This window comes from Ceratotherium simum, chromosome 15 (genome assembly GCF_057802395.1).
Source record: "Ceratotherium simum simum isolate JZ-2026a chromosome 15, ASM5780239v1, whole genome shotgun sequence".
Lineage (NCBI taxonomy): Eukaryota > Metazoa > Chordata > Mammalia > Perissodactyla > Rhinocerotidae > Ceratotherium > Ceratotherium simum.
Genome location: NC_141914.1, coordinates 50222456 through 50247102, shown reverse-complemented (window position 1 = coordinate 50247102; position 24647 = coordinate 50222456). Strand labels below are relative to the sequence as shown.

The following is a 24647-nucleotide window of genomic DNA, read 5'->3' as shown; positions in this document are numbered from 1 at the left end:
TAATTTATTAGCCTCATTCTCCTCAGAGAATCTCCAGTGCTTGCAAGCACCAAATGTGGGCTTCTGGCATCTCTTTAGAGACATTGTGAGTCAGTGGCAAGACTGGTCAAGCAAGCCCACATAGAATTTTCCTCTCTCTCACAATTTGAAGTCACTTTCTCTCTTGGAGCAGGGCAAGTGGGTTTGGTCTAGCACTTTGTGATGGTTGGTGGGGAGAGGAAGCGGTTTTTATTTTTCTTCAGTGATTCAAATGAGCATATCGAAAATTGAAGGTCAGTACCTCTGTGTGGCTACCACACACGGTGGAGTCTGCCCCAAGGCCTTGTCTTTGTCTTTTCTCTCACTTCCCTCACTCCTTTTTCTTCTCTCTTCCAAAACTCTCCTCAGTTGGCCTATGCTGAACTGAAGGGGGAAAGTGCTTTGTTTTGCTGCAGCAAGAGCACAGGTCTTGTCTCTTACTCTGGCCCACCTGCAAGATTCCAGCCAAGCCTTATGGGTGGGCTCTGTTGCCACACACAAAAGCCATTGCCTATGTTTTGCCACTGATGGGAGCAGGATGAAGAGGGTCAGGAAAGTGGCTTGGTAGACAGGAAAGAGAGCTGTCCTAGGAATCAGGAGATGAGCCTTCTTGTTCCCCTGCATGCAAGTGATTCTTATGATCAGGAGAGTTTGGGGTAGTAGTGCCATAGGACAGCTTTATGCTTTAAAGCTGGGGTCCAGTGAGGAAATTTGGGGGCTTAGTCCTACAGACAGCAACTAAAAGGATGCCCAGAATTACATGCATGAAATGATCCACTCATGGGGCTTCTAGCATGAACACACGGGAATCCCTAACTGATGGTGTTATTCATTCACCAAACATTGCCCACATGGGCCAGGCATCTGGCTGAATCAGGATTCTGAAACCCCTGGTGTCTCTGTCTGAGGTTGGGCGTAGGGGTGAAGAGAATATGCTATACATTCCTTAGTTAGGCGATTGTTTTTCCTGCTCCACCAGCATTTTCTCTAGTCACGATGAGCACGCTGTTTCTGTGCCACATGCTCTTCATTCCTCTGTGCCTTTGCTCAAGCCGCTCCCTGTTGCTGGAATGTCTCCCTCCCTTTTTCCTGTCCCATAGTCTGGTAAAGGCCACCTCCTCTGGAAGCCCTCCATAATCCTTCCAGCCAGAGGTCCCCTTCTCTTCGGTCCCATTGCTGTTCCTGCATTCCTCTAACAAATGCTAGGCTCTGCTTTTTTGGTGTTGTCTCTGTTCATGTTTGCATGCGGTCCCCTGCCTTCCCCATCTCCCCTGCAGCATAAGGAGACTGCAGCTCCTTAATGGCAGGGATCATTTCTTCATCAGCTTTTTTACCTCAGCATCTGGTGTGGGGCCTGGTATGTAATAGGCAGCTGGTAAATAAATGGCTACTTGCTTTCCTTCACACAACTGGTATGCCCTGGGTTTGCTTTAGTGGCTCCTCAAAAGTAAGATCATAGCTGTCTCAAGTACTTTTAAAAATAACATGGCATATAAACAGGCAAAAAATAAAAATAGTATGATGATATTTTTTGAGTGTCTAACACCTGAAGGTGGTAACGGCTGCCTTATTAAAATGAACTGAACCAGTGACCATTAACGTAACCACATAACCACTTTAAAACGTTGCCATAAAATAAAACCAAGACACAAATAGGGGTTCTTAAGGAGAACGTTTATAGTTACATTTTCCAAATTATGGACCAGGGACCTCAGCAGGGCTGGGAGCATGGAGCTACCATAAGGGGTCTAGCAACCCATGTGTGTGCCAAGCAGTTTGTAGACTAAATAAATGACTCACATGTATAAGTACCTTTTAAAAATGATATGGCTTATAAAATGCAGTTTCATTTAAAAGTGTTACTGAACTTTTTGCTGCTTTTCAGTTTCTTAGGTGGATGTGATGGGAAGGCATCATATTGAAAAAATTAGGAACCACAGGTTGATAAGGTGGGTGGGATGCAGTTAGCTGATGACTTCTGTGTTTTGCAGTCTTCCATCTCACAGTGTGTCTGCTCTGTGATGGCACTGGGGCCTGTAGAAGTTTCTTGAATTCTGCTCGAGTTTAACCACCACTTACCTTGATAAAGCCGGCAACATAAGTCGAAATCACCGACAATAGGTGGGGCATCTGATTTGTTCCTAATGCTGGATGATGCTTTTTTTTTTTCCCTTTCTAAATTTATTCCATCAGTTTGGGGGATGGGCAGCATATTTCTATACTGAAAAAAGATCTGGACTTTTATAAGTACTGTAGAGCAGTTATTACCACATTTTTCTGGATTTCACTAACCAGGAAAATTCCGAAAAGAAAACCAAAGCCTCCCTCACCCAACTCCAAATCTGGTGAGGACCGAAAAAAAGGCTGCCAACTTTTAATTTTGCCACACTAGAACATTTAATAAAGTGAATGGCTATATGTTATCAGCATCAGCTCTCAAATACATCTTAACACTATAAAATGAGAGCATACCATCTCCAAATAAGACTGTCTTTAAATGAGCTTTATGGAAAACTCACTACATTGTTCTTTTTGATTGTTTTTCCTTGAACTGGTGATAACTTTGGCCTGCCCTGGTTGATGAGCCTCCAGTTATGAATGGCTGTCCTACTGAGGAGGAAGGATGACATGAAGGAAAAGCATCAGGTTGACGTGAGGCTATACTGTTTCTTTCTGCTCCAGTGATGCCTTCTAGCTCTAAATTCCTCAATCTTTTAACTGCCATCTCTTTTACTAAATGAGTTTAATAGTATAAGGTAACCTGAGATCATGAAGCATCAGGTGTAAGGCTGAAAAATTTGATCAGACCATGATGCTGCTAATCCATGTCCTCATGACATCATTTGGTAAAATTAACTTTGAACTTTGAAAACCAAGATGACTATTTTTTAAAGGGAGGTGAGGCTATCAAATTGTTATTGTCACAGAACATGGACTTAGTTGCTTAGGGAAATATAAAAAAACATGGAAAGCTGGTGATGCTCAATTTTAAAGAAAACCAACACTCTAAAATGTTTTTTCACATAAATTATTGAGAATGCATTTTGATATCATTTCTTGTATCTTAAAAACCGGAGACTGTGATATCTAGATTGTTCACAATGACTGGGACACCTTGGGCATTTCTTAGCATCTGTTTCACATTCTCCATCTGTAACTAGATCCAATGCCCTGTATCTTTTGTAAAGGTCTTCAAGGATCTGCAACTAAGCACCATGGAAGCCCCTAATGGCTTTGGTCCTGGAAAAGGTTGATTAAGACCTTGACCCTGGCTATTTAACATGAACTACACATTCTCTTTCATCTCAACAGATTTGTGAGAAGATACAGAAAATAATAGAGGAATAAAAAAATTCTTTCCTTATATTACGTCATATTACATCATTTCATTATCTTCTTCCTTTATTTTTTAAAATATTTCTTTTATTAAGTGCGCAGGAAAATACATGATTGAACAAATTGAAAAAACAAAGTGTGCCCTTTACAAGACTGAGTGAAACAATAAAGTCATCAGAAGGCATGTGTCAGTTTCCTACAATGAAATTTCATGCAACAACATTCAGTGGAGCTGAATACATACAGATGTTAGAGGCTGCCCAGGGAGGCCTCAGAACTATTGTCACTTGGAAAAATGATGAGACCCAAATGTCGTTAGGCCTTCTTGAAGCTTCATTTGGCAGGAGGACATTTTACTGTTGTTTATTTCTTGCTTTAGAAAGAAAAAATGGTTGTTGTTATTGTCATTTTTAGACATTTAGACCAGAAAACAAAATTCAGAATCCTCCCTCCAACTTCCAATAACTCTGCACTTATTGCAATACCAATAGCTTAAAATGGATCATTATCTGTAGAAATGTAAGAGTTTTGAAATGCTACTTTTTTCAAGGTTTTATATGACAGCCTCTCCTCCAGCCTTGCAGTTGGGCCTGTTAAGATGATTCATGGAGCAGGAAAGTATAGCTAGGGTCATAGCTAGGTGTTTTCCATCCACAATGGCCTTCCAGGAAAGAAAATCCACTAGATTTTCTATTTCCTACATGAAAGCAAACCTATGCTTTTATGATATAGACTTTGGACACAGCTTTTTGTTTTCATGTTGAAATGAAGATACCCATATAGTTCTATACTTTTTTTCCATTGTAAAGCTGTTATTGTTTATTTTCATTCATTCATTCATCCAGTATATACTTATTGAGTGACTACTATTTGCCAGGCATTCTTCTAAGTACTGGAGATTGACCAGTGAACAAAGCAGAAGTTGGTACGTGCTATGAAAGGCAATAAAGCAGAAATGAGTAGGGAATTGGAGGTTATTTTATATAGGCCTCTGATAGTAAAGAAATATTTATGCAGAGACCTAAAGGAAGGAAGGAGCAAGTCACGCAGACATGTGGGAGAAGAGATTTCCAGACAGAGGAAACAGCCAGGGCAAAGACCCTGAGACAGGAGCACGTTCTGAGGATACTCTAGGTGAAGCAAGGAAGGCAGTGTGGCTGTGGCAAGATGAACTAGAGAAATAGATGAGGTCAGAGAAGTGGTAGTGGTGGTTGGGGATGGGGCAAACGGTAGGTCAGATTAATTAGGGCGTTATAGGCCATTGTAAGGACATTGACATTCTGAGTGAAATGGGAAGGCCTTGAGAACTTGAGCAGAAAAGTGGCATAACCTAGTATATGTTTTAAAAGTGTCATCTCAGGCAAGAAGTGGCATGGAGTCAGACTGCATTCTGGATATATTCTAAAGCTAGGAAAAACAATTTTTTTTTTAATGGATAGGATCTGGTATGTGAAAGAGAAAACTTAAGGGTAACTACAAGATTTTCTGGTCTGGAAGAACAGAATTGCCATTTACTGTCATAGGGAAGACTGTAATGGGAGTAGAATGGTGGGCAGGGTGCAAATTGGTTTGGGACATGTCAAGTTTGAGATACCAGTTACACATCCAAATGAAGACGTCAAGTAGGAAGTTAGATATATAAATCTTGTGCTCAAGAAAGTGGTTAGGGATGGAGATAAAAATGTGGGTACTGTCAGTGTATAAATGGTTTTTAAAGCTCTAAGACTGGAAGAGATCACTTAGAGAGGGGATGTCCAGTGCTGGGCACTCCAGGAACTCTGAAGGAGGCTGAGAAGTGGCCCGAGAGTTGAGAGAAGAACAGGAAAGGGATGTCCCAGAGCAGAGAAAGTATTTCAAGAAGGAAGGAGTCATTAACTGTGTCAAAGACTACAGATAAGTCAAGCAGCCTAAAGTTAGAGACCTGACCATTGCATTTGACAGCAATGGAGATCACTCCTGTCCTTAGCAAGAGCTACGATGGTGAGAATGAAAGCCTGATCTCAGTTGGCTCAAGAGACCAAGGGAGGAGAGGAATAGGAGACAGTAAGTATACACAATTCCCTCTGGGGAGTTTTTCTGTGAAGGGGAGCAAATAAGTAAGATGGTAGTTAGGGAGGGTAATGGGGCCAAGGAAGGTGTTTTATAAGATGAGGGACAGCAGCATGAATGTAGTGAAATTTTCTAATAGAATGGGAAAATTTGGTGATGCAGGCGAGAGGGAGAGATTGTTGGAGCAATGGCCTCTATTTGGTGAGGTTGGATGGGATCTACCTAGAGCAAATGGGAAGAATTGCTTGAGGTGAGGCGGTGCTATCGACTGACAACATGGTGTAGTAATTGGTAATGTAAGTTTCACTGGTCGAGATCAAGACACTGAGTGAGAAGCCAGATTATTTGCAGGATTGTCTAAGCAGATATCGAAATCACCAAGGATTAAGAGAGGGTGGTGTTAGAGATAGTGACAGTGAGTCAAAAACTAAAATGCTTAAGCAATGAAGGGGAGTGACTGAAGGGAACAAGAGACTATAGGCTGATGGCAAGAATTTCAAAGCATTGGGTGTTTAGGAGGAGGGACGGATAATACCCTGGAAGTAGAAATGAGGAACAAGCAGGCATCCTACCACCATTAATGTTTTATTATTCACATTTTGACAGAGATAACATAAAATAATATATCCCAGGGTGTGGCAGTGACTGTATGGGAAAACCCTGGCTTGGAACGTACCAAATCATTTCTAACTACTGCTTGGAACAACTGTAGACAACAATAACTGCAGGCTTTTTGTATGCAAGAAAAAAATACTTGAAAGAACCAAAAGGTTCAGACTAGAAAATATGCCAAGAAGATTTTCTTCTTTTACATCCTGACACAGGTGAGACTTCTCCAGTTTCAGCACATTTTTGACAATTTAAAACACTTTAGAAAACTAGAGATTTAAACAATGTAAACACTTGTAGGCATAGCAAAATGATAGTTTTCTCTTCCAATATTATAAATTTGGCATCTCTACACTTATGTTAACATTGCAAATAAGACACCTAAAATGCACAAAAATAGTTTCACAACATCCAATTTTAAAATTCATCCAAGCTGTCATCTTTTTTTCCTGCTGCAGATTCTTTTCTTGCTGTCACCTAACATTTGAAATTCTGACTCAGGGTAATGTATGAGGTTTTTAAATAAATCACAATACAGTATTATTATTCCTTAACACTAACCCCAGGGGAAAAGATAAGGGGAAGGGGATATTGGGGCATGGATATTTGCTATGTACAAATCATGATCCACTGCTGGAAATGAAGACTCACCTTTCCACCAGCATTTGCTCAGCCTCAATAGTGCAAGGCAACTCAGTGCTGATAAAAACAAACCATCAAAACCAAACCCTATCATGCAAGGAATTGAGTCAGTTTGAAGATGTCTACACAAAGCCAAAAATCTGGAAACTTTAGAACATTTCTATTTTTAACTATATTTTCTAGTCTTCATCTAAATGTTTGGCATCATGGACACAGAGTCCAAGATTTTGATTTAGATTTAAATATCTCAAAACTTATCCAGGGACTTTTGTTTTAAAAATGCTTTTATGGGGATTTTTATTTTGGTGCATTCTGGCTGTTTCTGGAATGGCAGGCCCAGAAGAATATGTAAAATTCAAAGCAGAGAGTGTTATGGTCTCCTACTGTTTAATGCTATGTAAATTTTTGAATATTCTAATTGTCTATGGAAAAATTCCCAGAACAATGATACAGTATGGAAATCAAACAGCACTAAAAATGTTTAGTAGAAATGTACAAATGGTCAGTTTTGAACTTGCAAATTCTCAAGAGGTTTTCTTCTTTGCTAGAGCTTCTGAAAAGAGATCACTTTATACCCATTTTGAGACCCATGAATGAACAGCACACTTTAGCGTTCCTGCTATTGCTATACTGATCAAGATCAAAATGTAGCGGCATTTATGAGAAATATTGGCAGGTAAATGAAATCAAATTTAGACTTTTGGATTTTATGTTGTAATTATGTAGTCTCAGGGGAGGCCAGTTTTGGGTCGGTTTGTTTGTTATGCTGTGTTTGATTTGGTCAGATTTAAATTTTTAAGGAATAAAAAGGTAACTAACAATTCACAGGGCCGGCCCCGTGGCTTAGCGGTTAGGTGCGCGCACTCCGCTGCTGGCGGCCCGGCTTTGGATCCCGGGCACGCACCGACGAACCGCTTGTCTGGCCATGCTGAGGCTGCATCCCACATACAGCAACTAGAAGGATGTGCATCTATGACATACAACTATCTACTGGGGCTTTGGGGGAAAAAAATAAATAAATAAAATTATAAAAAAAAAAACAATTCACAGAAATTGTTGAGACGGTCAGGACATAGTATCAGAGGGGATTTGGGAATATCTGGAGCATGATAGGCATTCAGAATTGTTATCAGCGTGTTGTGGATATTCTCCTATTTTCCTCCAGTGATTAAAAGTTTGATCAGTAGCTGTATCTTCTTTCTTAAAAAAATGTAGCACATCTTTTAAAGCAATCAGCACAAATGCAAGTGATGCCTGTTCAAGCAGACTTTCAAAGACAGCACACACTATTAACACAAAGAGCTCTTCCACATTTCAAGAATACGGTGACGGGAACTGCGACACATAATAGTAGGGAAAATATGTATATTTTTTAACTTCATGGAATGTGAGGTCAGACTTCAGCTGCTTCCTTGTCTGGCAATGGACAAAACCAAAATGGCTCTGGCCTGAATTTCACATCTTTCTAATCTACTGCACAGGAGGGACCAGAGACACAAATTACCAATGAGTCACAAGAGCAGACAGAAAACTGTTAGTAGGTCTTGACAACCAGGAATTAAGATGCTTTTTAAAAATGTGTACTTGATGCAAAGTATGTAAGGAGTGTATCTTGGAAAGGTAACACGTCAATGTGTTAGAAAAACGGAGTCCCTGTCCAAGTGGCCTTGTGGGATTTCATCAGTACCTTAATCTATACTGCTGAAATAGCTCTAGTTCTTCTTGAAGCATTGTTTAAAAGTCTTCAAGAAAAATGAGATCTATCTAAATAGAGCCATTGGATTTTGTGTGGAACATAGTACTAGATGTCTTCATTCATACTGTGTGCAATCACAATGGTCTGAATACAACTGGCATGGGAGGACTCTCTCATCATTTGAAGGGATCTTATAGGTCATCCATTCCTACCACCCACTGGATGCAGGAATCCTTGCTACAATGTCCTGGCAATGACTGGCACCTAGGAATGATGGTCACCTATCAGACCTTAGACTTAAACTATGGTGTAGGCAGTCTCAGTGGATTTTTGCTGCGTGATTATCAATTTAGAGCAGCAAGGACTGAAAAGATATAGTGAAACTTACTTTGGGGGGAGGGCTCAGTTTCTTTTCATAAGAAAATAAAAATAAAATGAGCCAGCGAGTTCTAGAGACGATATCCCCTACAGGAAAAACTGAAACTAAAAACTGAAACTAATTCATTTCAAAAACTAGTTTCAAAACTATAGAAATTTTTATTAAGATGCTATTAAGATGGATGAAAAGCACAATCCTCTCCCCGCCAAAAAAAAAAAAAGAATTAAAGCAAACCAAAAAGTTGGGAATTGTTACAAGGACAGCATTCTGAAATATTCTGCATGACCTAGACCTCAGTATATCAGGGCGAGGGCCTGTCCTGATGGAGGAAAATGTATTTGTGAAGATAAAAGCTTCAAAGAATTCTTTAGATATCTTTTAAGGAGCACAGATTTGTGGGGGGCCCTTTTAAATTTGGTTTTGCCTTGTACTCAGTGTAAAATATTTGTACAAAAATATAAAGGCATGGCTTGATGTTTAACGTCTGTGTTTTATTGTTGTTGGCACCAGAAAAGCTCATGTTCTATGTTATGTCACTGTACATACTGTAAACAAGACTGCATTAATATTGTTTTATGATTTTTTCTTTCAGTGAATCTAGATTTTAAAAAATACATTCACAAACTACCTTATGTTTAAACACAATGATTCCCTTTTATTTCTTAACTGTACCCAAAATCCCACAATAAAAAAATCATTTAAAGCTGTGTGTTTCAAACTTATCACTTAGAAATAAAAATAAAACAAAACATAAAAACAAAGATCAGTTTGCAACATAATTTAAAGAAGCTTCTGATTTAAAATACCACAGCAGCAATATAAAGAGCTGGTGGCAATCACATTCGGGGATGAGACCCAATTCAATATATTTTGTCCATGTCAGTTTTCAATTACAGTAGTTGTTAAATTCAATCCAAAAAGTTATAGCGGAATTTGTTGCATGGAATTTGTGAAGATAATATTGTTTAGCAGCAGAACCACAGCAGTAAAAATGAGAACGGGAGGATTTCATTGCTTTTGAGAGCTAAAGGGACCATGATGAGGACATCTCGGTGATCGCCTGAAGATAATCCTCAATTCCATTCCTGTGTGTTACCTGCTTAAAATAAATGCAAATGACAACCACCTTTACAAGGAGGGGCATAATCATCTACTTTAGAAACCAGAATATTTCCCCTTCCTTTCTCCCCCTTGCCCAAACCACCAGATTGAAATAGCTCCATTTTCCTAATGTGTGTGTCGTTCTCATTAATAGTACATCAGCTGCTCATGTATTTAGGCAAAATCAACGGGATCATAGGTTTTTGTTTTTGACCTTTACCGTAATTGTTTTCTCCAGAAACAAGCCACATTAGATTTTGTTGTTGTTGGATTTTTTTTTTCAAGAACAACAATTTGGTCAACTACTGTTTTTTGTTTTATTTTGTTTTTTTTAAATATTAAATACACCTGAGATTGCCAGTTGAGCTCTCTATATGTGTCCTGGAGATAACACTGCTGTGATGAACAGTGAAACAAAAACAAACAAAACGAGGTAGGTTAAAACAGGAAGCGCAACACAGATATCGTTTTGCAACACCTTGATACCACAGGCGGCCATGCTTGGAGCTTTGGAAAAAAAAATCCAGACAGTCACGTAAAGTTCAAATCATCCGAGTAAGAGTTTATAAGGACACAAGTCAACCTGAAGTAAATACATACATATCTCTGCACGAATGTTGTTTACCGTGTGTCGGGTAATTTAGAGGAAGGTAAAATGATTAGGGTCTCAGAATTTTGGCCAAAGCCCTGCTTTCAAGTTCTATAAAATTGGAACCAATGATGCCTGCTGTGTTTCAGGCAGGCGCAGTAGTCTAGTCCCTTCTCTCACCAACCCAGAGAGAACACAGGCATCTTAGAAACATTTATTATTATTATTTTTTCAGTCACAGTTTTCATGTTGAGAAAGTGGCACCCTCAGGAGAAAGCTGGGAATGACCAGAGCCTGAATGTCATTCACTCCCCAATTCCCAGAAAGAACTCAACAGTATCACTCCTAATGAAGCCCGAACTGAGTGACCTCTCAGCTGGGAGGCTTTGAGCATTTAAAAAAAGAATGTGTATCTATCTGTATTTTAGCTTGTTTCCCAGAAGCTCTTTCTGTCTGACCCCATCTGTCATCCCATCTTTTGCCCTGATCTATTGCATCATAGCTGAGGGAAAGTTGTGTTATGGAGCCCCTCAATTGCGAGAGCCAACTCAACTCAATGGCACTACTATCCCATTCAACATACTCCATTCTGTGCAAGCCCATATAAAAATAGGGCCTGTCAGACTCACAAAAATGGTAGTTGATTTTATTAGTCTAAAGCTAGTAGTTTAGCCATTTAAAATCTATTTTCCCAAAGAGGGGAAAACTAGTATTTTTCTTCTCTTTTAAAAATCCATTAGCCAGTTGCTATCAAAAAGCAACCTTTTGGGTTGGTGAAGGCAAAAGAGTTCTAAAATTACCCCATGATGCAGTTATGGCCTTCAGTGTAAGGAGATAAGGTACATTTATTGTGCTGTCTCTCACCATTTGAAATTGGAAATTTGACAACATATCATAAACTTAAAGCTAGCAGGCAGACAGAATTAAAAACAGACTCATTTTCTCAGTATGCATTCTCTCCCTATTCTTACAAAGTAAGAGGGTAAAGAAAAAAAGGTAGAAAAAAAACCCAAAACAAAACTCAAAATCCACCATAACACAGCTTAATCATAAGAGCACACAATATTTGTTTCTATCCCTAACTCCGAAGGGCACATGGTCCATCTTTGTCCACAGACAACGCAGCATTCTTGGGGATCTCCTGGAAATTCCTGCCACCTTTTTCTCTCATTCTCAACCAGGCTGCAACATTGAAAGATGGACTGTATTGGGACGGGAGGAGGGAGAGGAAAAGGGGAAAGTGGTACGTTCAACCAAGCCTTCTGATTCTGCCTCTAGACTGGCATAAGTCCACATGAGTTATGTTCTTTTAAATTAGAAATAACGCCATGAAGATAAGTGCCAAGTGCTCTTCTGTTACCAGTTCATCATGGAATTTCTGTTGAGGGTCATGAAAAACACTTGGCTACTTCCTCCAGATCGCACGGATGCAAAAAATACCTGTTTGAAATTAAAAAGAAGTTAGTTCAACTGCATGGTTTCTTTCCCTCTTTTCTTCAATCGTCCATCCTTTTTCTTTCACATGTCCTATCCTTGCCATGTGTCAGCTCTTAGGACCCATGGCTGATGTTTATAAAGTGCCTTTTAATACAGTACATCCTTTGTAAACACTCCTGCCCTTATTACTTTGATTGTTACTATTACTTATGTGGTATTGGCCTTCAGGGACACGGAAGGGGCTATACCTTGATTTGCAACATCCCTTTGGGTGCTCACATTTTAAAAGGGAGTTTTGTGCTAGGATAACGTGCTGGATTTCTGGCCTAGGACACAACAGGTCCTTTGTTAGTTTCTAAAAAACCACAGAGGCTCCCCTCTCTCCCCCATAATGACAAGAGGGCAGAGTTTGAGATTGAAGAGAATCCCTTCAAATTCCCAAAGTCAAGGGGGAATTTTGGGCCTACTGACTTGAGTTCTCAGATTTAAAATTAAAAAAAAAAAAAAAAAAAGGTTGCGGTCAAATTGGGTAAGGTGTTTAACACCTGTTCACTTTGGCATTTCAAGAGTTAACACTTGGCTTCTGTGCTGACGCAGGCATATCCTAGGCCAAAGGAGATAATGGCATTAATAAGCAGAACCACAGTCCATTACGTCAGGGTCTGTTAAATGATTTTATTAAACAACTGAGAGAACTGAGCAAGATTTGGGTTATTGCTTGCTTGAGCTGAATGTCAATGAACCACTGCCCTAGGAAACGAATATCCTGGGCTGTGGCCTAGCCCTTAAATCAGCCAACACCAAACTTTGGTTCAAGGCATTTACTTTTGTCACTAGTATAAAGTCTCTGCTACTTCATTTCCACAGCTTCTTCAGAAGAATGCTCTCTCCCCCAACAACTTCTTAGGAAGTTCTGTGGAAATGCTTGTCATTCAGCTAATGCTACATATGTAAGTAAAGCTACTGTTAGGATCAATGAATCAAATGGGGAAGCACAAAGGACCCATGGAAACACAATGAGGGAAAGAAAGAAAGGGCTGCTGTTCTCTTCAGGTTGTGTGCCCCCTGGGCTCTAAACCTCGGGGCCCCAGATACTGGTGTGGTCCCAGCCTGCTTCTGAGGGTTTGGGCATGGCAAGCCTTAGAAAAGGCTTGCTGGGGTGGGTCTTCAATGAACTGGAGTGTGGGGGTCAATGCTACATCACGCCTAGTCTTATGATCCCCAGAGACTAGGTGAGGGCTGGAGTTTTACTAGGGGTCAGGTCTGTCTTCTGGTGTACTCTGGTGAGGCCCTGGAACCATCTTTGCCACCCGCAGCTCTTGGCCACCCAGACCACACCAGACCACACTAGATCATAGTAGTTGGCCAGGGTTGAATCTAGTCTAGACTTACACCTCCAGGGTTGGACTAAGACCAGCCTGGCCTCTGGGTAACCGGGGTGGACCAAAAGATGTATGTCTGTTCAACTCATCACATTCTTTTGTATAGGTGTTTATGTCTGCTGTTTGGGGAACAGCATTTCTAAGTTGGCCATAGTCACAAAGGATGAATTCACAAACGCAGTACAGCTTAGCTACTGAAAACTCTGGGCCAGTCTACAGGGAGGGCAAGGGAGAAGCAGCACTGCTGCAGAGTCCTTCTGAGGCGACTGATCATGCCAGATGGACACCGCCAATTTCACTTGCACTGGAAAACAGTCCCCCTATGACTCTTCAGAAGAAACATGGCTGGAATGACACAGGGCATGGCACTAGTTGAGTTTGTGATTGTGTATTCCTTAAGGAATGGGTGATATTTTTAAAAAGTTTATATTTCTACATGTCAAATGTTTTACATTTAAAGGTGAATATAATGTGATGGGTGAGATCCCGATAGTGACTTTGTGAAAAGTCTAAAAGTGGAGTATAAAGTTGACCCACTGTGAGATGATTAATGATGGGCCAACTTTTCTAAGTGCTTAGAAGAATTTGGGGTGTCTGCTGAGTCATCATAAGGCCTGCAGGCCACAAAAGTTACTAAGAGTTTACAAGAAATTTTTACATGTTTTTATGTCTTTTTTGATATGTGAATAATATATTTTGAGGGTTCACATGAATCAAACCAAATAATGCCATTTCAAGATAATATTGATTGTTTAACATAGATGTGATTTGAATCAGTATAAAGGAAAAATGAAGGTTTCACAGGTACCTGGTGGTCTCTTAAAATGCAAACACTAATGCAAATGTTGAAACGGATTTACCTTATCATTTCTTTCACATAGAAACTTTAACCTTTGAGCTCGCTTATGCATAAATACTCCATCCAAATGTCCTGTTTCCACTGACCGGATCTCAATAGCTTTCTCGCCCCAGCCCATTATCTGATTGGAATGAATGTAGGCTGTCAAAAGGAATTTCCAAAACTGCATTAAAAACATTAGATGGGCAATAACTCATAGCATCTGTTCACATCTTAACCACAAAAATGACAAACGACTTGAGATAAACAGACAAAGCAAGTCTTACAAGTGTTATTCACAGACTGTTTTTTTTTTTTTGTGGAATCAAATGGTTGTTTCACATTTCTTGACTTTCGTTTCATTTGGGGGGTGTAACTGCTGAAGGAGATAAGGAATGGTTAACCTACCCACAGACGTGGGCATTTCTCCCCATTGGAGCACCACATCCTTAGTTATCCGGCCGTAGGTGTTTACATACACCCCCTCATCCTCATAGCAAACAAGCATTTCCATTCCATCTGTTTTAGGCAAGATGACAATGGCATGAGGAGTGATATTGCCCTGAATCTAGAAGACAAAGAAAGGCCGGACATTATTCTCTTAAAAATAAGACAGCATCTTCACTATTAAGCTCTAGAATTGCAAAAAAGAGGTGGGGTTTGTTTTTTTTTTTTTCCATTTTCACTCTAGAGACTGACATTTTGCTTTGCTTAATTTAACCAACAACATGTCAAATACAAACTTAGGTACTAGGTCGAGAATCCAATTTACCTGTTCCTAAAAACAATAACAACTACAACTATGGAGGACCTCCTTTGTGCCAAGCACTGGGCCCCTTTCATACATAATTTCTAGTCCTTAGAACAGCTCCCCATGGTAGATACCATTGTCTATAGATGAGGCAACTGCATCTCAGAGGGCTGTGTAACTTGACCAGAGCTACGCTAGTGTTTTGTAGAATTGGGATTTGAGCACGTCTTGTGAACATTGAAAATCACGTTTTCCATCTACTTCCAAAAAAGGCGAGGAGAATGCAAACCAGCTGAATCTGATAGATAGCTTAAATGGGGTCAAAAGGTGGGACCAAAATGGACTCTTATCAAATGGGCTATGAGCATATAACACAGATTGTTTAGCTGGGTGCCTAAATAACACAATAATCTAAATTAATGCCTAGTTTAGAAAAAAATTTATAATTCCCACTCATTAAAAAAAAAATCATACTATGGAAATAAGTGTAAACTGACTTGTTCTAGGAAAAGAGATGTGGTGCTGCCATGATCCCCTGGTTGAGAATGTTGTGGCAGTCCAACAGGTAGCTTGGTGGATAGGAACAAGAGGATCAAGGATGATAATGGTGATGCCCCAGTCACCTCACCAAGAACACGAGCTGGGAGTCCTGTGTGCACATACACACACATGGGTGAAAAGCTGTCATGCAGCAATGAATGTTGCATGTGTGTGAGAGAGATAGTATGTGTGTCATGTACTAAAACAACTGTTTTCAGTTGTGTGCTTCTTTGGAGTGAAGTCTTTAGACTCTCAAAATACCAATCAGCAACAGATTAGGCCTGAGACTTTCCTGATAGTTTCCACTGAACGTTAGCCTTGGGACTACATACAAGAAACACAACTTACACTGCACCAATCCTACTAAGTGAGACCATGTGCAGCATTTCCCTTTAAATGTCATGTTTCAGGCAATGTGTCAGTATAGTAATATTGATACTACAATTTGCAGGGCCCTGTGCCAAGTACTTGATGCTGATGATAACCCTAAGGGATAGATCCTTTAATCCCCATCTTACAGAGGTGAAAGCTGAGGGCTGGAGAGGCTACCTAATGTGTCCATTATTGCAAAGCAAATATATGCTAGAGCCAGGGTATGCACTCCACTGTGTTTGATTCTACTACACCACACTGCCCTCAAGTTGGAGAGAGGAACAAAAATAGCAGAAAAAGGACCACTGGCCTTCTCCTGCATAAAATGAACCAATCTCCCTTCAAAAACTGAAAATAGGAACTCATCTATTATACTGTTGCTTAAAAAACAGAATTTATGCCCTTGAAGGAAAAACATCATATGTATTTTATTCTAAAGTCCAGTGAGACATGTCCAATAAATGGCAAATAATTGCTATTATGTGTTACTCAGTTTTAAGTAGTCATAAAAATTAAATTTACATGTTTTATTTATTAAAAGCATTGTCTATTTAGTGAAAGCCAAAAGTCCATCTACTTTACTGATTAGTAAAAGTTAGCATGACTTCCATTAGAAATGTACACAAGCAAATCTCTTAGTACATTGAGGTTGTTGTACAAAGCGCCTTGACAGTCTGCTTCCAGGAACTTACATGAGATGGTATGTAGATATCATAAGAGTTTCCTGAATCAACATCAATTACATGGAAACCAGTGTGTGAACCAAAAATAACCTTTAATCTTTGACCTTCTTCTACTGTGAGATCAACAAGCAGTGGCTTGTGCTGGAGATCTGCAAAAGACTTTAAAAATCACCCCATGAGTGTCCGCATCATTCAAAGAGATCATCTTCATAATTTTTTCCTTTAGCCGTTGCCTGGTGGAAGTTAATGTCTGGCTTTCTTAAACTGAAAAACCAGGAAATTTCTCTTTCAATTTTAGGTCTATCTCATATTCTGGTTCTAGGAGAAAGGGTCTACTATCCATTTGCGCCCCCTTCTCCACCCCTTGTCCTCCAGGGCAGAGAAGCTGGTTTACAGTTGTCAATTTTGACAGTGTCATCATATATTAAAAACTTGGTGCCTGGGTGCTGCTGTTCTTTCCTGTTTATTTCTAGCCTTTTCCCTCAGAAGAAGGTCCAGTTACCTCTCTGGCCCCTCTCCTTCCCAGAGATAGCCTGGTTGGGCAGCTGGGCCAGCTCTGTGCTAAGCCTGTTCAGGATTAATGGGCATGCTCTGGTTCTGATTTTCCTTCAGTGAGTGAGTGAGTAGGCATAAAATTAGCACTTTCTCTAAGCTAATGTTGAGATCTGAGACTTGGGTTTGGGTGATAGAGAAGGAAGGTAGGGATGGAACATCTCAAGACTCATGACTTACGTGAGCTAGTTGGGTTTAACTAGAGAGGAAAAAAAGAGAGCTCCAATCAAGTTTATCAGGGTTCTCTGTGTTTGAATCCAGAGCCTGAGCCCCATCTAGCTGTCAATTTTCCTCTGCTCTTATTTAATCCACACTCTACCTTTATTAGGCCTTGAAGTCTGGGAGAGAAATTGTGAAACCACAAATGCCTCAGCTATAATGCACTGCCACCTAACAGACCCGTTCCTCTTCATCTTTTGCCAGCATGAGAGGCTCTAGCCTCATATCCTCGTCTATGGGAGGGCTCGAACCCCTGCCAGCTTGTCTTTCCTGTTTAAGTCCTTGCCTGTGTTCTTCCCTCTTTCTAGGCTGGGTGTGGTCTGCTGAAAAAGCATTTTGCACTCTCTCATGCACTTTGGCTGGTAAACTGATGGTGGTAACTTCAGAACCAGAATGGGAATGGAATCTTGATTGAAAAGCTTGTGGGGAGAGAGATTTTGGCAGAACAGCAGTGCCACTTTAGCTTTTAGGAGTCATCCCTTAAGTGTTGTTACTAACCTAATGCATTCCAAAAATTTCTCTCCATAAAAGTGGGGTTATGGAGGGAAGCCCATTTCCATTGATGAATATATCTTCCTGAGCACATCACAAATGAGCCCCTTGAGCTAAAGGAACAAGTTACAAGTGGGGTGACTCAGCCCTGAAGAGGGCCTCATAAATGTTCCCAAGGCAGCCTCTGCCCTCACATGGCATGTGTGGCAAGAAAGAATATATACAGGGTCAAAGGGAGATAAGAGTCACAAAGGTGGGGAGACAAAGTGAGGGCCAAGGAGATATAAAGAGAGAGACACAGGCAGAGCACGAGAGTGAACAGAGGATGAATTCACATTGGCTGTGGATAGACTATGCAGCTCTGAAAACATCAGAGTGCCTGCAAGTGCTGGTCCTTCTGGCATTCTGGGATCAGCTTTCATGAGCTGGGGTCAACGAGACTAGCATATCCCCATCCCATTTCTGTTGAATCTCATAAGTGATCAATCCAACCATGGTGGGTACAGACTCAGACAAGGTCAAATATGAAAAAGCAATCAAAATTGAAGAACGCAGAGAAACTAGGCCATTTCCATACGTGACTACATTCAGTATTCATTTCAGAGAAGTCCAATAGCAATGGGGATATATGAGCATCAAGTGAGTATTGGAGACTTTACCCCAAAAGGCTTAAGAGGATTATAAGATTTAGAGACTCAGTTCGACCTTGAGATTCAGTGCTGCTGTTGGTCTGCCTTTTCAGACAAAATATCAGCGAGTGCCCTAGTAAGGTGGCTGTATAATGAATCTCATTGCTTAATATCACAATCAATGCTTTGCCTGCAAACCATTCCATACTAAATGCCACTTGGAGATGATGATTCATAGACCTGAAATGGAGAAGAGTGTACCCAAATTTTAATTTGACTCATTTAATAGCATTTACTAATACTTAGTCTTTACTTTTAGAATAATAAATCTAAGAGTTCCTACACTTTTAAAAGAGGTTTATTATATACAGGAAAATTGGTACTAGTCTCCGTACAAGCCAGACCACTGTGTTAACTGGTGGGAACCTAAAATAAAAAAACAAGCCCTTTTTAGGTAATCACATGCCTGCTTACCTTAAATGCCATGAACTTATGATATGGTTTAGGAGCCCAAGCATATATCTCCACAGCATTCTTTAAGGCAATCACCAAGAATTTGATCCTTTCATATTTAACTGTAATAGAAAAATTATGAATTAAAAAAGTATATCATTTATTGAAGTTTTTGTATTAATGTGTAAGCCACAATATGTAAATATATATGTATAAAGCCATAATTGACAGTGATGCTCTCAGTGTGGGATTTTCTCATAGATATAGATTTAACTTCCTTTAGTGTACTTGGTCTGCAGAATACTTGAGGCCTTTTGCTTCATATTGAAGGCTCTTTTCTTCATCGAAAGATGTAACTGGCTTAGGACTGTCTTTAACCACTAGGTCTAGATGTGAATTATTCATTGCAGTAAGAATCTGTATAATATCCTTCATGTTTCCTTGCCTGGCTTATATGTTCACCCACATGAAAGTAGCTGAGGGATGGTATGGCAAGATGGGAGAAAAATTAGCAAATGGGTAGCGACATAAAGGCTGATGTTTGCTTATTATTCAAATTTGAATTCCAATTATTAGGAATTTATAAGGGATCAGTGCTTTTATAAAAGAGAACCCAGAGAGATCCCTCTCCTCTTCTGCTATGTGAGGTTGTAGCAAAAAGATAGCTGTCTATGAACCAGAAAGTGGGCCCTCACCAGACACTGTATCTGCCAGCACCTTGATCTTGGACTTCTCAGCCTCCAAGGAATAAATTCCTGTTGTTTATAAGCCACCCAGTCTGTGATATTCTCTTATAGCAGCCTGAACAGACTAAGACAGTAAAAAGTCATTTTCTTTATAAAATATCCGAACAAACAGAATATTCGGTGTCCTAAAGACACTGGACAGCCCAGGATAACCAACCAAATTCTTACTCTCTGAGCTCTTTCTATAACATGCCCTTCTGTTTACACATTCTGTGTTTAATATAGTTTAAACTGCTTCTTCAGCAATTTATTTCTATATTTCTAAATAACATGCTAATAATGTTAGTTTTTGATTTTTTTCAGTTGTAGATATTATCTACTGACTTCGTAGTATGGAAAGGATTTAGTCTCTTATAACCATCTCCTCTCTCTCAATATTTCTTCCTCCCCCACACCCTCAAATAGTTATATTTTTAATTTTCGGTTAAATCAATGTCCTGTGTTCAAATTATTATTGTTCACAAATGAGGCACATAGTACACCATAATTATATTTCCTTTCTTGTTTTCTCTCATTGTTTTCACTTCCTTATTTTCTATGTCTCTATCTCTAAGCACATGTAAACTTTCTGCTAGTGCTGTAAATGTGTTCAATACAGTTAAACATGGCAGGTAATCTATTAATAACATTTTATTTTTCTTGAAGGCACCTCTTCTGGACCCCTCCCCATCATCCCACTCTGCTCGGACTGATTTCTCTCTAGGCCTATATATACATACATATATATATATGGTTCCTACTGTTTCTGTTTCTCTGGAGAACCCTGGTTAATGCAGATGGGTTATAAAATACCAGCTGAAAATAATTTTTCCTTCAGAATTTTGAAGGCCTTGCACTTTCTAATCTTCCAGTACTGCTGCTAAGTTCCAGGCCACCTAATTCTGGGTCTATTATATGTAAACTGTTTGTTTACTTATTTACTTATAATCTGCAAGCTTTAAGGATTTTCTCATTTCCTGGGTACTGAAATATTATGCTCATATGTCTTCTTGTGAGTCTTTTTTTCATTCACTATACTGGGTACTCACAAATCTTTTTATTTTGGGATTTCAAGGCCCTAGTTCTAGAAAATTTCCTTGTATTCTTTCTTTGATACTTACCTCCCCTTTCATTTCTTATTTTCTCTTTTTTCTATAACTTATGTTACTTAGATTCTGAACCACTTGGACTGATCCTTTTATTTTCTTATCTTTTATTTCTTCTTGTCCTACTTTCTTGGAGATTTCTCATCTTTATCTTCTAACACTTCTATTACATTTTTATTCCTACCAATATATTTTAATTTCTGAGATTTTTTTCTTGGTCTCTGAATGATCTCCCCCAAACCCTGCTGTATTTTTTTTTTCTTTAATAGCCCTTATTCTTTTATGGAAACAGTTTTTCTAATCTCTCTGAAATTATAGTTTCTTTTTTAGAAAATTTTCTTCCACTCCTCATTATCCTTTTTCCTCTAAAGTCCCTTCTTTCTGTTTAAGTTTCCTTCCTATTAGTGGATTTCCCCATTGTCTGGCATAGGTGGGCTTGTTGACTGCTAGACTTCACTTTAAGGTGGTTAGACAGCAGACTTTTTCATGGCATTTCAAATATTAGTACTTGAATATCTTTTCTTTCTAGCCATTTAGTTTATCCAAAGAAAAATCTTTCAATCACTTGTTTGAGAGTTTAAGCATGATGGCCAATATTCTGGGAGCTAAACAGGGAAAGGAGGTGTGTATGTGTATGTGTGTGTCCTCACAATTCAGTATTCCTCATCATCAGATTGACTGTGCCAATCTTTCATCTTCTGTTGCAGTGGAGGAGGGTGGCTGCCTGACCAGCTAGGAACTAGGTTCTGGAGGACTTGCTGGTCACCAACTTTCCAACAATCCTATTTTCAGTCCCACTCTACACCTCCACCTCAGATACCCCTGGGGTCACCGGTCCTGGGCCTTACTGGGTTCTGTTGAGTGACTAGGTTGATTTTGATGACTTTCCTCACTGCAGACTTAGAATTCAGCATTTCCTGGTTGGCTAGGTCTGTTCCTAGTCATCCAACTGTTCTTGTTCAATTTTATTGACATCTTCATTTGCTGGCTTCTCTTCTCCTGGTCCCTTTGTCCCTGTGGGTTTATGGCATTTTTATTCCTTCATTGTCATTTTAATGGGTCTTTGGAAGGGAGTGGATTTAAATGTTCAAACTAGAGTCTAGGACTTTATTCTGACAAATGTACTCTTTGAACTTCAGCAATTTGACTTTGGAGATAATGCAAGTATACTTAAGGGTCCAGCAACATCTCAAACTGGTCACAAACATATCGTCATTATCTGATAGAAGAAACTAAATGAAACTTGGTGGAATAATTCGTATTGAATAAGCAGTCCCTGTCTGAGACTCACCAACTTTGTAATGAATACAGCCTTCCAAGTCTCCAACAGTGATCCAGCCTTGTTTCTTTTCTACTTCTGGGTCATTGTGGAGTATTCTGTTTCTTAACCATGAAAGATAATAAACTCGTAGCTTATTCTTCTTTCCTGTTGAAATAACAGATCTTTAATTTCAAGCTCCTGTGACAGCTTTTTCTCTCAATCCTTCCCCATCTCCACATTATTCATTTATTTATTTTTTTTAATTTAGCCCTGTTTGTTTGTTTATTTATTTATTTATTTTGTGAGGAAGATCAGCCCTGAGCTAATATCCATGCCAATCCTCCTCTTTTTTTGCTGAGGAAGACTGGCCCTGGGCTAACATCTGGCGGATCTTCCTTCACCTTATATGGGACGCCGCCACAGCATGGCCTGACAAGCAGCATCAGTGCGTGCCCGGGATCCAAACCTGGGCCGCCAGCAGTGGAGCGCACGCACTTAACCGCTACGCCATGGGCCCAGCCCCTATTCATTTATTTTTATTTACAATGGCATGTGTGTGTGTATGTGTGAAGGCACAATAACCAGTGTCCCCAGTGTGATCGAAGTGTTGTCTTTGCCAGGACTATGGTTAAAACAGCTCCAAGTGTTTTGGACAAATAACCATTTTATAATTTGTTTTTACCTTTGGGTGTTTCTGATTTAAGCAAGCTGTTCTCACTCTCTTTTTTTGAATGAAAGGGCAGTGTCTGCTGAACTCAGTAAGACCTAATTCTGTAACAGAGTAATTGATCCGAGTTCCACAACATTCCAGATCCACTTACATGAAGAAGTGTGACAACTGGACATTTTAGCATACGTACTTATGTGTGACTGCCTTTCCCTCACCTTCTAACCCAGCAGCATATGTTAACGAGAGCTTCTTATTTGTCTCCTCTATTAATTTAAAGATGACAGCTTGCAGTAGTTTTATTTTACCTGACTAACAACAAAAAAAGAAGGGAATTTTATACGGAGACAAGAGAAACAAGTGCAATAAAGGCAATCTGGGCTCAGAAAATAACCCTAGACATGTTTTTGGTGCTGAGGTCACTGAAAGGAATACTAACAAATATAGGAGAGGATAAAAAGATGTGTACTTGGAAAACAATTTAAAAGTTCCCTTTGGTAAAGTGATCCTGGAGTAAAGAATTCTTAGTATGATAAGAAAACATCTTAAAAATATTGAGGAGCAAAATTTAATATACTCCATGAGATTATCTGGGTACCAGGTAAGGAAATGTCCCTTGGGGTGGCTCTTCCTAAGTGATCAGAAATTTAGGCCTGTGGGTTATACTTCTTGGGTACTTATTTTCTTTTGATTTTTCTTGCATGTCAAAAGATGTTTTATATTTTACAGGTGTGATATATATCAGAAGAAGAGAATTCATTAAAGCATTGCACACTGGGGTTAATGGGAGAGTGCCTTCATAACTTAAATTAAGAGAATCACTATGCAGTTACTATTCCTTTTTGTAACCAAAAGCCAAGAATATGCATTGATCCCAATAGCCAGGATGGGAAAGAGGGCCAGTGCTTCCTCCTTTCTATGCCAACATTGATCTGAGGGCACTTCAAGAATCGTTTGCTCTTATTTTCATTTTCTTCTTTCCCCATCTATGCCTCATGATAAGAGGAAATGGTTACACTTTTAAGAATGGGGATGTGTTAATAACAACATAATGAAGCCTAAATGTGAATTTTCTGGTATCATTTCCATTTTTGGTAGGTGAGTGGCAGATGTATGGTTTTAAATTTGATTTGATGGTATAGCAATTCAGAAAGCAATTAACCAGAACAAAGGACTACACTGAATTAAACTCAAATAATAATACAAGAAGAATGTACTTGGTTAACCCTTATCTGGGGAGAATAAAAACAGATGAAACTCTTAGCATTCAGTGGAAAGGTAAAAGAATGAGGGAACTGTAGCATCAAGTGAAGGCATTTTTTCAAAATAGAAGTACAGATGGAGAGTTAAAACTTTACTCAAGGTTCAACCCAGTAGTCCTGTGCTGTCTCTATGAAACAATGGCTGAGTGTAGAGCCATGGTTCTCAAACTTGGCTGCACACTGGAAACACCTCAGGAACCATGAAAGCTATTGATGCCTGGGCCCCACTCCCAAGGATTCTGAACCACTGGTCTGGGGGGCATCTTGGATTTTTCACATCTCCTCAGGTGGTTCTAATGTGCAGTGGGACAGTTGGTTTCATATTAGATGGGATAAGATGGGATGGGAAAAAAGGATGTTATTTATTAAACTCTTTCAAACACTATCAGAAAGAAAAAACTGTCAATAAATGCAGACTCTTTCAGGTAACATTTTTAACCTGTCAGTAATAAGGCCTTCACTTTTGTCTCTCTCTTTTTTTTTTTCCAAGCTCTTTTGGAAACCAGAAAGCTGCAGAGGGTAGCAATAATGATTTCCACATTTGAATCTCTTTGCAGACTCAGTCACCCAATGGGCCAGATGCACTTGCTAAAACATCAGTGGACTATAAGCTAGAGGAGTTTTTGAGAGAAGAGAGACCAGAGAAATTTCTGCTTATAAAGCTTCCTACTCCTAGAAGCCTACATTTGATATTCTCCATCTGAGAGGAGATAGCTGTGACTGGAGTGCAGACACCTTAAAAAGATTCTTGCTGAGGGCTGGCAGAGGTTTAAGGCCTATAGATACACAATCTTTGTGGTATGTCTCTGACTGATTCAGATTTCATGCAGAGATGAGAGACTTCCTTTTGGAGGTCAGA

At 39.5% G+C, this 24647-nt stretch overlaps 1 protein-coding gene across 2 annotated transcripts in view; it reads right to left on the bottom strand.

Moving 5' to 3' along the window:
- Positions 1–5975: 5975 nt before the first annotated feature.
- The window catches only part of TNIK (TRAF2 and NCK interacting kinase), a 389733-nt gene continuing 371061 nt past the window's right edge, over positions 5976–24647 (bottom strand). For both annotated transcript variants that reach the window (XM_004424740.3, XM_087440033.1), the window contains exons 26-31: positions 21890–22024; positions 18789–18889; positions 16432–16581; positions 14485–14644; positions 14099–14238; positions 5976–11859 (exon numbers count right to left, since the gene is read on the bottom strand). In XM_004424740.3, the coding sequence (XP_004424797.1) occupies positions 11776–11859; positions 14099–14238; positions 14485–14644; positions 16432–16581; positions 18789–18889; positions 21890–22024 (770 nt within the window). In that variant the 3' untranslated portion in view covers positions 5976–11775. The remainder of the gene's footprint in view (positions 11860–14098; positions 14239–14484; positions 14645–16431; positions 16582–18788; positions 18890–21889; positions 22025–24647) is intronic.